General features: G+C 39.2%; 2 protein-coding genes across 2 annotated transcripts in view; one reads left to right on the top strand and one right to left on the bottom strand.

Annotated features, from left to right (window-relative positions):
• Nucleotides 1–2,561, top strand: part of CFH (complement factor H) — a 30,671-nt gene extending 28,110 nt beyond the window's left edge. Inside the window, exon 24 of the mRNA XM_058809056.1 lies at nt 37–2,561. Within this exon, the coding sequence (XP_058665039.1) occupies nt 37–56 (20 nt within the window). The 3' untranslated portion in view covers nt 57–2,561. The remainder of the gene's footprint in view (nt 1–36) is intronic.
• On the bottom strand, nt 1,785–11,355 carry LOC131560368 (coagulation factor XIII B chain-like). The gene is made up of 12 exons (XM_058809057.1): nt 11,274–11,355; nt 9,954–10,154; nt 9,305–9,490; nt 8,306–8,482; nt 8,036–8,212; nt 6,691–6,861; nt 6,264–6,359; nt 5,422–5,604; nt 3,771–3,974; nt 3,205–3,387; nt 2,246–2,487; nt 1,785–2,005 (listed from the first exon to the last, which is right to left on the bottom strand). The coding sequence occupies exons 1-11, from the start codon at nt 11,353–11,355 to the stop codon at nt 2,264–2,266; spliced, it is 1,884 nt and encodes a 627-aa protein (XP_058665040.1). The 3' UTR covers nt 1,785–2,005; nt 2,246–2,263.
• Between the last annotated feature and the right edge of the window lie 1,072 nt (nt 11,356–12,427).

A 12,427-nucleotide genomic window follows, 5' to 3' on the forward strand; every position in this document is an offset into this window, starting at 1 on the left:
ACTGATGCCTTTTCCCCTTTTGTTTTCTTTACACAGAATTGTCGTTGTTTGGGTAAAAGGAAATGACGTGAGAGAGCCCAGCTGCAGCAATGACAGAGCCCTCAACCAATCTCCTGACTTGAGCTCAATTTTTCCTGGTGTTTCCCATTTTGCTGTGCTTTGTTTCCAGCTTAGCCAATGTTCTGTCTTGGAATTTGTTCTTGTTTTTATTACTGGATCGTTGTCTTTGCATATTATCCACATTAGATCTAGTTTTGTAAATGTATTTACATTTTATGCAGAAAAAGGTTGTGCTTACATTTTATCCATTCTATCCTGATCTCACTGTTATTTCATTAACAATTGTGGCCTGAAAACAGGCTAGCTTTGGTGGCATACTGAGGCAAGAATTAAAGATGACAGTTAATTTGATTATCAGCACACAAAGCATATTTGGCCTTGTCTATTCCTACTTTCTTGTCTATGCACTTGCTTGGAAATGAGTCTGGGGTGAATGTCCTGAGTGCCTGAGCAGAAAGAGCAAGTAATGGAGTCTCCTTTGAACAGTTTGAGGTAGTCTCTAGCCAGAACCAGTTTTTCTGGGAGATTTGCCTGCAAAGGCAAGATGTTGGGGAGCAAGTGATTGGGATTTCTAGGGGAAGGTGTAGACAAATTCCTGCTCCAGGTCCTGGATAGGCCAGTCTGTGCCACCCCCAGCCCATCTGCCCTTCACAAACAAGGAGAAAGTGGCTTGTGGAAATCAGTGGCAGCCTGGCTGTGGCAGCCATGTGCTAATGCACTCCTTGATTCAGAAGAGAGAAAAAAGCAAGTACCAGTGTACAAATCCCACACCTTAGGGGAGCAGACTTCCACTTATTTAGGAAAATAGGAGTCCAGAAAAGCTTATAGGTCTTGAAGCACAGAATCCTGCAAGCACAAGATTATTCAGTTCTCATCTTTAGGAGGAAAAACACATCTGCCTAGACCGACTCATCTCATCAGAGACTGCACAGAGGTCTCTGAAGCAGAAAACAAATCAATGTGCAGGGGATTGAGGCAAAAACAGGCTCCAAGGTGAGCTATCCATGGCATTGATGTGGCATGTATAGACAATGTTAGAAAAGCTGAAGCTCAGAGTGGCACTTACAAGGGACATTAAGGGTCACAAGAAGGTATTCTGTTGCTACATGAGGATTTAAACAATCAATAAGAAAATGTCACTAAAGCAGGAAGGTGGGGCAGCAGCCCCACATGAAGCTTGAGTATTTGATATGTTCTTTGCCTCCAAGTTCATCAACAAGATGCTGCCTTCATGTCTGCAATGTCCCTCATCCTGCCCTGTGGTTACAGCCACACAGGGCAGGATGTGTGTGTGCATCCAGAGCAAGTGAGGGGGGTGAATGAATTCTACTTCCAACAGCTGTTCCAGCAAGGGCCTTTTAATCCCTTTTGCTCCAGTTTGCTCTGTAAGAGGAAGGGTATTGCTGTATACGCACTGTGTAAAGTATTTTTATCAACCTTTTTTACCACCTGTTGGTTGGCTGGACTCTGACTAAAGAAGCAGAATTTGTCTATTCCTGAATGTTTTCATTTCTTTTTCTGTCTTATTAATTCATGTAACTCTTGCAAAAGCTTTGGAAACCATACAGAGCACCATACATGCTATGATTTCACAGACAGATGAGTTTAGACATGAAAGACAGAAGACACCCTTAGAGTGGCTTTTTTATTAAACCAGACTAAAATGGATGCAAGGCAAACTTTGTCCACATTCCTGGATTTTCTTCATAGTTGTAGTCACACTTGTTCTCAGGCAGACCCTCAAGAGTATCAATATTTAAGTATATAGGAAATCATACCAGGTACTTGCATTTTAATATTCTTAAAATAGTTTAAAAAAACCCCAAACTTTTCAGTCAATTTGTGTACTTCTAGGTTTAAAGTAGTTTTACAGATCCCTTAAAAACTTTTTTATATTTGCTCTTTTATATTGTTCCTCAAGGTCAGTCCTTTAGAGGCTCCTTACCTGTGAAGGGAGAAGGAGTGCTGTTAAGGTGTACAAGTCCTTCCTCCAGTTTTTTCAATGTGTATGCCAATATTGCATCCCTGTGCTGCACTGCTCATCCTCATCCCACAAAGGCCTTCCCCTTCCATCCACCTGCAGCTCAGACTCAACACTCAATTCCCAAAGCTGAGTGGAGCAGCCTGGAGAACACGAGGCCACCCTAATTCACCTGCTAATAAGAGATAAAGAACACATACATACCTTTCCTATGGCCTTTCCTCAAGTCCATACTTGCTTTTCTCTTTCAACACACCTTGGATATGCCAGCTGTCCTCTCTCACACTGTACTTGAAATAAAGTTGTGCCAGATTCTGCTCCAAAATGGTTCTGTTTGCAGTAAAATCCAACATAATCCCCATGGTAAAAGTAAACTTGGTCTGCATAGAATGCTTGTAGCAGCACATTATTTTTTTCCATTGCAGTTTTTGACAAAGTACACGGCTCTAAAAAAGAGAGACTTTATCACTGCTAATAAATTGATTCTTTTTCACTGCTAATAAATTGATTCTTTTTGGAACAGACTATTTTGACCAGGCTACACTAAAACTGCTAATTATTTCCTATTGTCTTTTATACTGCAGGCACATCATAGTTAAGGAAATAAAAAAAACCCCACCAGATAAGCTTAACTTGCTTCATTGTAAACTTTTATATGTCATTTGAAGACACTGAAATTGAGACTTAAAAGTTCTAGCTGACAAGACTCATAAATTATAAGGATCTGATTTTAGAGACAATTGGGGTTTTCAGCCTGGCAAAAAGAAGGATGCAGGGAGACCTCATTGCACCTTTCCAGAGCCTAAAAGGGTTTATAAGAAAGAAGAAGACAGAGTTTTTAGTAGGGCCTGGAGCAATAGGACAAGGGGTTGTGGTTTTAAACTATAAGAGGATAGATTCAGCCTAGACATAGGGAAATCATTACCACCAGTCAGAAGGGGAAAACACTGGAACAATTTTCCCTATTTTCCCTTCTCCCAGAAAAGCAGTGGTTGCCCATTTCCTGGGAAAGGCCAAGGTCAGGCTGGGGAGGGCTCTGAGCAGCCCTGCTCACTGCAGGGGATTGGACCAGATGGCCCTTCCAGGTCACTCCCAGGCTGTTCCTTGAGGCTTTGAATTCTATATAGAAATAAGTGCTTCTTTATCTTGTTTATCACACCTACCTATACAAACTGGAGGTGAGGTCCATTGTCCTTCGGAGCAGTAGATTCTCTCAGAGCCTTGCAAAAAATGATACTCAGAGCAAATATACTGAACTGAAGAGCCACTGTCATACTGGGGCAGTGCTGGGACAGTCAGAGCTCCATTTGCAATAGAGGGTGGAGAGCCACATTTTTCTGTAGCAGCTGCAACAACAATAAAAACATTTAAGGATAAGAAACTAAAATATTGACTGCTTTATCATAAATTAAATGAACATGAAGGTTTTCTTTTTACAGCTCTCTTTCTACAGAGCTTTCAGTTTCCTGGGCTCAGAGCAGAGCTTCCCCCTCCCTTCTACAGCCTTGCACAGCAAAGGGAGGTATATCACTTTTCCAAGCTTGGCTATATTCAACAATAGAGTTATCTTCTGCATCTATATTGTTGAAGCCTAAACACTAATTGTTGAAGCCTAAACACTGATTATTTACAGCAGGCTCCAGGCCCACACTAAAAGCAAAGCAAATAATTTCTAAATAGGTCTAAGATGGAGTAATTAAAAATGCAATAAAAAAAATTATTGCTTTACCTTGAATAACACATTTTGGATAATTCAGTCTGCCTTGGTCACACTGTGTCCTCCCAGGAGATGGAATGGCAGTCTGGAGAAAACTAAATCCCTGTTTACATTCAAACTCTATGAGATCTCCATGGAGGAAAACTAATTCTTCCCGTCTCCATTTCAGTGTTAAGTTGTTGCTGTCCATATCAGTTACATTCAGAGTACATGGTTCTAGGAAATAAAAATGTATTTTAATAAGGAGCCACCTTAACTGGTTTCTTAGCTCCCTTTTGTAGGAGTGAAGAAAGAGAACCCCATGTCAGTCAATAATTCTAAAATGCTTCTGAATTTTGCAAGACAAAGAACTACAGATGCATTAAAAAAGTGCAAATGGAAAGAAATTGTCTGAAGTGACAGCAAAAACCAAATACATGCAAAAGGAATGGCTGCTTTCTGACAAGTTCTTAAAACCCAGTGCCAGGATCACATCAGGGAGTGTAGCTTTCCATTAGATGATTAACCTCATTAACTACTGAAACCACTGTTCACCATCAATAAAGCCTACAAAAATAGATTTCTACAAGTTCCATGAGAATCACTGGGTGATAAAGGCCCTTACTGATGTTTTGCTGAGGGAAAGGCAAGGAGAACTCAGTTATTGGCAGTCTGGTGACAGTGGGGTAACACCAAAATCACATGGAATTTTCCTTAAGCTCAGCGTAACAGCAAATTCCCCTGGAATTTTCCTGAAGTTAACATCAGCATGGTGTTTGTTTGTTTAGGTGAGTGTATAAAAGAAATCTCAGAGAACATGCAAAGGATGATGGGCTTATTGAGATGTTAATGAGATAAACAACGCTCACAGGATTTATTAAATTTGAGTACTCAGATCCAAAAATGCTGACCTGGACCTTTCAGTCTAGATGAGGTAACTTCTGTTCATTTAGAAATATGCAATTAAAACTTAACTGATTGTGTATTTGTATTTTCACAGTAGATTACAAACTGAAAGGTGAGTCAATTTAACACAGGATGTTAGTAAAATTCAATTATTTTATTAGAGGAAGGAAGGAAAGATAAACAAACAACTCTTGTTTGTATTCCTGCTAGCACTGGTACTTTTCTACTGGGAGTTCTATACATTGTTTTGAGCAGCATACATAAAAGCAGCACAGAAAAATTTGGAAGTCCACACCAACATGAAACAACAGATATAAAGACATGTAATTTAAAAAGAAAAAGCCTGAAAGTTTAACAACAAAAGTCCAAGAAGCCATTGCTAATTCTTTGTTAATTGTATCTAAAAGCCATTTTGGGAATGGCTACACCATTCCTTCTAATCATCTACTGAAAGACAGGAAGAAATTATCTGAATGGACAATATGGAGGAAAGAAATTGGAGAATCCTCCCAGGAAACAGGAATAGCTAGATACTAGAATAGCTCACTCAGGAAACAGAGGAATCTATTTAATTGGCTGGTTTTAAGAACAGGCCAGAGGATACCCAGCAGAAGAGGTCTGCTAAAAATTTCATTGTGGTTCATCCTCCTAATTCTGGAATATTTATTAACTCCAAAGAAAGAGAAAAGATGGTGATGAAAAGATTATTTAGAGGTTCCTGCCGATTTTCCCTTTTTATATTACATATGTAATTTGTTATTTTCCTTCCAAGACTCACCTAAGCAGGTTGGTTGTTCTGTCCAGTTTCCTTGGTGACAATAAACAGTACTGGGCCCATCCAAAATGTGGTAATACTGACAAACATATTCTACCCAGGAACCATTTTTGTAACTTGCCAGTACTGGGCCCAGGACAGCACCATTTTTAACCACAGGTGGAGAGGCACAGTCTTGCTGCATTTCTGATATGGGACAGAGAGAGGGACAATTAAATCTAGATTAGATTACAACATTGTTAACACTGGTGAAAGTATTACTAGGTATTACCAATACTAGGCTGAGCAAGAAAATTTGCAAACAAAGAATCCAAACCAATACAATTCCTTTTCCAGGTTTCAGTTTTGGAAACTCTACCCTTGCCTTTCTGAATTTTAGACATGCATTTTATTTCCCTCCACACTTTACATCTATGCCTACTTTTGACTCTTGCTAGTTTACACCCATTACAGATTAATTATTTTATGTGATGTATACCATCTTATTCATTACTTTATATGTTTCATCTATGTGTGGTTCACAAAAACCCTGATTGTAAGTATTAATCAAAGGAACAACAAAATACTCATGAAGCTGCATGTCCAAATAATACTAAAGGGTATAAAATGACTGAAAGTAAAGGCTCTGTATGAAATAAAATTACGAATACAGAGCAGGCTTATTGGTGTAATTTAGAAAAAAGTAACAATAGCCTTTTATTTATTGGCTACATTGACATCTGTAGCCCATGCAAGCATTTTCAAGAATAAGGAACTGTCCTATAACAAAAGAATAAAAGTAGTCATAAAATGCATATAATTGGATTGGAGAGTCCCTTTAAAATAGAAGAGCAATGTTCACCTACTCAAATCTTCATTGTGATGTGTTTGGTTTGCCCTTGTTTCTGCATCTGCCTCGAGTAGTGGTGGTGCTGTCCCAGATTCCTGGTTATCCACAGCTCCTGTAACCATAGCAGAGACTCAGAACCAGTTTGCACAGAAACAGCTCATTCTAAAGTACCAAAACAGGCAGATATGATGCACTGCAAAATGTAATAATCTCAGTTTTCCAGGGAAAGTGTTACAGGTGGCAGATGAATTCACCTAGCTCATCCTTTTTAATCTGGGAACCACAGATTGCCTGTAAAATATGCAGCACTTTGCCTTTCAAGCCTTTTAAGAGAGGAAGGATAACAGTTTTGCAGATAGAGAAACTGAGACTCTCCAGAAAATTAAGGCATGGGTTGAAGAATCATTTCAGTTCAGTTGTCAGCCTTCACAGAAGTAACTCACCAATACAGAGAGAAGGTATTGTCCATTTTCCTCCTTCACACTGGATTTCCTCAGATCCTCTCCTTCCCAAGGTGCACTGTACATTAACTTTGTCTCCATGATGATATGTTCTTCTGGCTGCGCTGATATGGCCATGAGGGAGTGGTGGTGGAGGACATTTATTTTTTACATCTGAAAATAAAAATTGCAGATTGTTTTCTGTCTTACCAAAACCATGTGCACAATTAAGCTCACCATACACAAAGCAGGCCTATCACTCAAAAGGCTTTTTTTGGCTAAGCCAGAGTAATTTCTTAATCAAATTTTCTTAATTTTCTTAATACAATGGGAGACCCAAACAAACAAGTGATTTTGCATTCCACAAATATAAAATAGAAGTACTATGTCATTGTAGTGCTATAAACAAATTTGTAATTTCTCCACAGGGACTTAATAAAATGTCCTCTGTAGGACTCCAGGAAATAGAGATTTCCCTTACCCTCCATTCATATACTATTTAAAGCAGATTATGTATTAATTCTAATGCTACAGAAGAAGCAATAAGCATAGCCCATTTCCTATCTCCAAATTAAGTTTGTGATTACTGTACCCTCAAAAGTAGATTTAGGCCTTGTTTTCATCCTCCTGAGCATCTCCACCTTCTCTGCACTCACTCAAGGAAAGTTTCTGCTGTATCATGAGAATAAACACAGGGCTGGAGTCTAAGCTGTAGTAAAGGTTGTTTTGTGCTGCTTCCTGCTCTGCTCTATATCTCAGTTGCTTCACCTTCCATTCTTTTGGAACTTTCTTTACTGAGACTCTTCATCATTCCCCAGTGACTGGGGAAGTGATAGCAATTGCTAAAGGTGTGTTTCTGTCCTCAGGACAACCTTTTATTTTATCTGTTCAGAACAAGTAAAGTTTGGGGAGGCTGTACAACTCTGAAAAGTACCACAAGCTAAGGAGAACCTTGCTACAAATTTTATTTTTAATGCCTCTCAAGAGGTACATCCCCATCCCACAAGGCAGGATTAAGCAGGCCTGGTTAACACTTCATGTATTCTGAACAGTTTATTGAGCTTCAGGGTCTAAAAAATTCCCTGTAACTGTTGATTTCTGCTTCTGTGGGATACAACTCAGACAGACAACAGTAAGAGACAGTATCTGTCCTGCTGTTAGAGTTCACTGAAATGTAGTTCCAATTACCATTGCCTCCCTTCCTGCTGTCCTGGCTCCTTGCCCTTTGACTAGCACTTGATTTACATTTAGGCTGTATTTTTATTTTGTATTCATAAAGCATTTCTTGAAAGAAGGGGTGAGCTTTTCTCTAAGAATTTGACACAGTAAAACTATAAAAGCAAGGTACCTTCACACACTGGAGGGTCTGGATACCACCCAAAATTATAGCACTGAATTAAATCAAATCCAGTGACAGAATAATGTTTGTCACAGAAAAAGTGAACTACATCTCCTTCTTCATAGCTTTTCTTCACAGGATAGAAACCTCCATGAGCTACTTCGCTCAAAGCGGAGCAGGTTATCCCTGGGAAGAAAACACAGCAGTGAAACCCCGACAGGCTCCCTCCAGGGGGTGATTTATGTGTCAGTGGATGAGTTTGCAGGGCTGCGGACGTACTGGTGCAGCGTGGGGGCAGATCCCATCCGTGGGGGAGGCACAGCGCCGTGGCGGCGGCGCTCCCAGTGGCGGAGCGGAATCCTGGCCGGCAGCGGTAGCGCACGGTCCCGTTCCGCCGCACCTCCCACGCCGTGTCTGCATAGCTGCCGTGCTCCAGCCGCGGCACCTGGCACCGCCCTCGGGGAGATAGAGCACAGGCATGAGCATGGCACGCTCTTCTTGGGGAGTGTTCCAAAGCTTCCCTTAGATACACTTTAAAAGTGGCCAGAGCCCAGGCAAAATAATGAATAACTACAAACGCAGCTGTTGGCACGAGTGTTCTGTTGGTCATTTGGAACAGAAGGTTTGTATGGGAATGGATTTATTTGAAACAGCGTGATTTAATCTCTACTGATTCATTTTACATCTATTGTCACAGACATGTTTTATGAAAAATCCTTTCCTTAGGATTCTTTCTCCTGAGAAGCTGAGAGGCCTCAGGAACAAAATGTAATCAATGGTTATCTGCTGCTGTGGAATGCAACAGGTGCATCTGTGATTGGTCTCATGTGGTTGTTTCTAATTAATGGCCAAACACAGTCAGCTGGCTTGGACTCTCTGTCTGAGCCACAAGCTTTTGTTATTATTCCATTCCTGTTCTACTCTTAGGATTTCATCAGAAGGCTAGCTTTCTTCTATGCTTTTAGTATAGTTTTAATATATCATAAAATATAAGCCTTCTGAAACATAAGAGTCAACATTCTCATCCTGAGACCCTGCAAACACCACCACAATCTATCATTTTACATCTATAATTTTACAGCTATCATTTTACATGTAATCTTTACAAAATCAGCAGCATGTGAAACCTGACAAGCTTTTTCCCAGACGTACAGCTGAGAACCTGCTTTAGGAGCACTCAAATGACAGCCCATCATAGGCAGTTTGGCCCTACAGCAAAGACAGTGGAATTCCAGACTTCTGCAAGAGATTAGAAAGGAGAGAAGTGCACAACACTACCAAGTGTTTTAGTACAGCTTGGCTGGGAGGACCATCCTTGTGGCTGACACTGCACTGTATCTTCAGCAGCACCACCTGGGGTAAGGTAACCTGGATTACATTTGTATTGCAGTTTCTCATGGATTTTGAAGTCCATTTCTGTGCTGTAAAAAGAGCCATTTTCCAAAAGAGGCTTGGTGCATTTTCCTGAAGGACAGAAGACAGCTTGGTTAGAAATAAAGAATGGAATATTTATTTTTCCTGCAAGCAAAAGAAGGGGTTTGTAGCTATACTGATCTGATTTTCTCAATTTATTGAAGAAACTCTGTTCCAATCATCAAACTATACCTCAAACCACCACATGGAATACAGCCAAGGAATCTAGAGCTAGGGAGACTCAAGAAGTTATACATCTAAGGGAAAACGAATAGTTTTCCCAGATTAAGAAAACTGGAAAACTTTATATTCTTATATGAAAATATAAATGAGTAAATGCCCTTAAAATATGTATTGTTGTAAAAACATTCCGTATAAACCTAGGTAGTCTCGACATAAATAATTCATTTCACATTTTATCCCTTCTGCTCTGCAGCTTCTTTTCCTCCACGCCCCAGGAAAACCAGCCAGGAAATGCCCCTGCTGGAAGCAACGATGAATAAAGCTAACTCACTGTAGCATCGAGGCACCGGAGACCATCCTTTTGCTGTACAAGTTATTCTTCCATCTTGAGTCCCACTTTCAGTTGTGTAACCAACCACGCAAGAATAGGAGAGCTTTTTTCCTTTATGCATAGGGAAATAGTAACTTTTGAAACTGTAATAGTACTGGGGAAGGTTTCCATTTTCTATCTGTGGAAAATCACAAGGTGTATCTGTAAAAAGATCAAATATATTTCCCACTAAAAAATTCCAGCCCAGATACGAATGGTTTTGCATTAATTTATCTAATATGAGCTTGACTGATTCAGGCTTTCAAACAAGAACAAAATTCTGAATACTTACAAACATGAAGGGCCTTTTGAGACCTGCTGAAATGAAGACATACTACAATTTTATCAGCTTTTGCTCTTGGGGTTTCACAAGAATATCAGCTGTAGAATAAAACCTCCTAATGTGAACTGGGGCAAACTGATGCAGGACACCTTTATTTTACCCTATTTTGCCCAGAAGCACGAGAACCCTATTTTACCCTATTTTGCCCAGAAGCACGAGAACCCTTTGCTGCACAAACTTGCCAATGCCTACTTTAAAATTCAGTGACAAGTGTCAGGATTAGCAGTGCCTCAGCTCCCTAATTCAGAAAATGTTACCAGAAAAGTAGGATAAGCTGCTAGGAGACAATATAGGAGGTAGGCTTGCTTAAGAAAGGGAATTTAAGAACAGTCAACAGAAAAGAAACAAGAAATGGAGATAAAAGAAATAACAAGCAGAATGGCAATTAAAAAAAAAAAAACCAAAATAACAATCCCCAGTAAAAGTGGAAAATATTTTTAACGAGTAGTGCTGAATATGACATTAGGTTACTTAAAGAAACCCCAAAATAACAAAACCAAAACAAACAAAAAATCCAAACACAACAACCAAAAGAAGAAATCAGTGCTGAAAAGAGGGATAGAAAAATGCAGGACCACCCCACATTAATTTCTGCAGGTTCCATTTAACCTCCACTATTTTGTAACAAAGTGTAACAAAGTGAAAAATACTTCAATCCCCAAGACACTACAAGACATGAAATGTTTTAATAGTACAAAATTTCAAATAGTACATATTGTAATAGAAAAACATTCCTAAAGAAATTTCTTCTGAATTAAAGGCTGAACATTTCAATATGACAGCTTTGAGGCTTAGACAGGAATCAGCCATATCACAACAGAATTGTATTTAAATTTTAAAAACAGTGTTTACTCAGTAAAGAGATGAAAGACATTGCACCTAAGTTACCAAGACTGCATATTCTAGATTCAATGTACAATAGAATTCAGTGTATTTACCTTCTGCAAAGAGTTTCCTTGAGCACACCACAACTAGGAAGATAAAATAGCTTTTAAATCTCATCTTCTTTACTGTCTCCATTTACAGTTTCCACCAGCTGTGAAAACTCCCTAAGTACTACTTTTGTAAATAATTAACTGAATTTTCAAAGGTATTCAACAAATGCCTTAATGTTTATGGTATTTTGTAACAAGTTAATTCACTGGAAAAACTATTTTCATTTGTATTAGTTCTCCAAATAACTTGGCTCCAGACTGGCAGGATTCTACTTCCATTTGGCAGACTTTGCCACCTGTAATTTATCATTTTACAGTGAAATCAGGCAAAGAGGTTATGGAACAATTTGAGCTTGCTGATTACTGTTCCCCTCACAACCTCCAGAGTCCCAAGTTTAAAGGGCATTCTGTTATCAGATTATTTACCTTGGCTGAAATCAGAGGAAATAGACAATTCCCCCACCCTCCAGCCTATCTCCTGAGTAAACCAGGCAGTTGCATGCTATAGATATTCATAATTTTGGAATTTCTTACATGAACAACATAGCCACTATTATTATCTGTTTTAGTTGTGTTGAATACAGCAAGTCTTTTCCAAGTATCTTTTTAAACAAAACAAGACAAAAAAATGAACCTAATTTACAGTCACCTCACTGACTAATAGCTATCAGTTGATTTAACATCATTAGAGCTATAAGGATTAAATTTGGGAATTTAAATTTGGGAATTACAGTTTGCATTATCTTGGCCTTTCTCTGAGAAAATTCTGCAATTCTGAGAATGCAGAAGAGAACAGAATGAACAGGGATGCTGTGATGAACACAATCTCTTCAGCCAGAGGAGATGCATGCTTGTATGTATTGCTCACTTGATAGGAAACTCACAGATCACCTCCCTTGAAGTGTCAGGTCAGAATTTGTAAATTCACCCTTACAACATATCTTGTTGTTCCATCACTATCTTGCAATGTTTACAAAACAGAGAAATTATATTTTCTTTTCTTGCTGCCATACATGATCCCTCAAGACATTACTAAAGTGGACTCAAGCTCCCCAAAAACCAGCCAGTTTTGAAATCCACAGCCCAAGCCTCCCTTTCTACACCTCTCTAGATCAGACATTACTGTCCCCCACAATCAACTGCTTTTAATAGAATTC

Source organism: Ammospiza caudacuta, chromosome 7, assembly GCF_027887145.1.
Source record: "Ammospiza caudacuta isolate bAmmCau1 chromosome 7, bAmmCau1.pri, whole genome shotgun sequence".
Lineage (NCBI taxonomy): Eukaryota > Metazoa > Chordata > Aves > Passeriformes > Passerellidae > Ammospiza > Ammospiza caudacuta.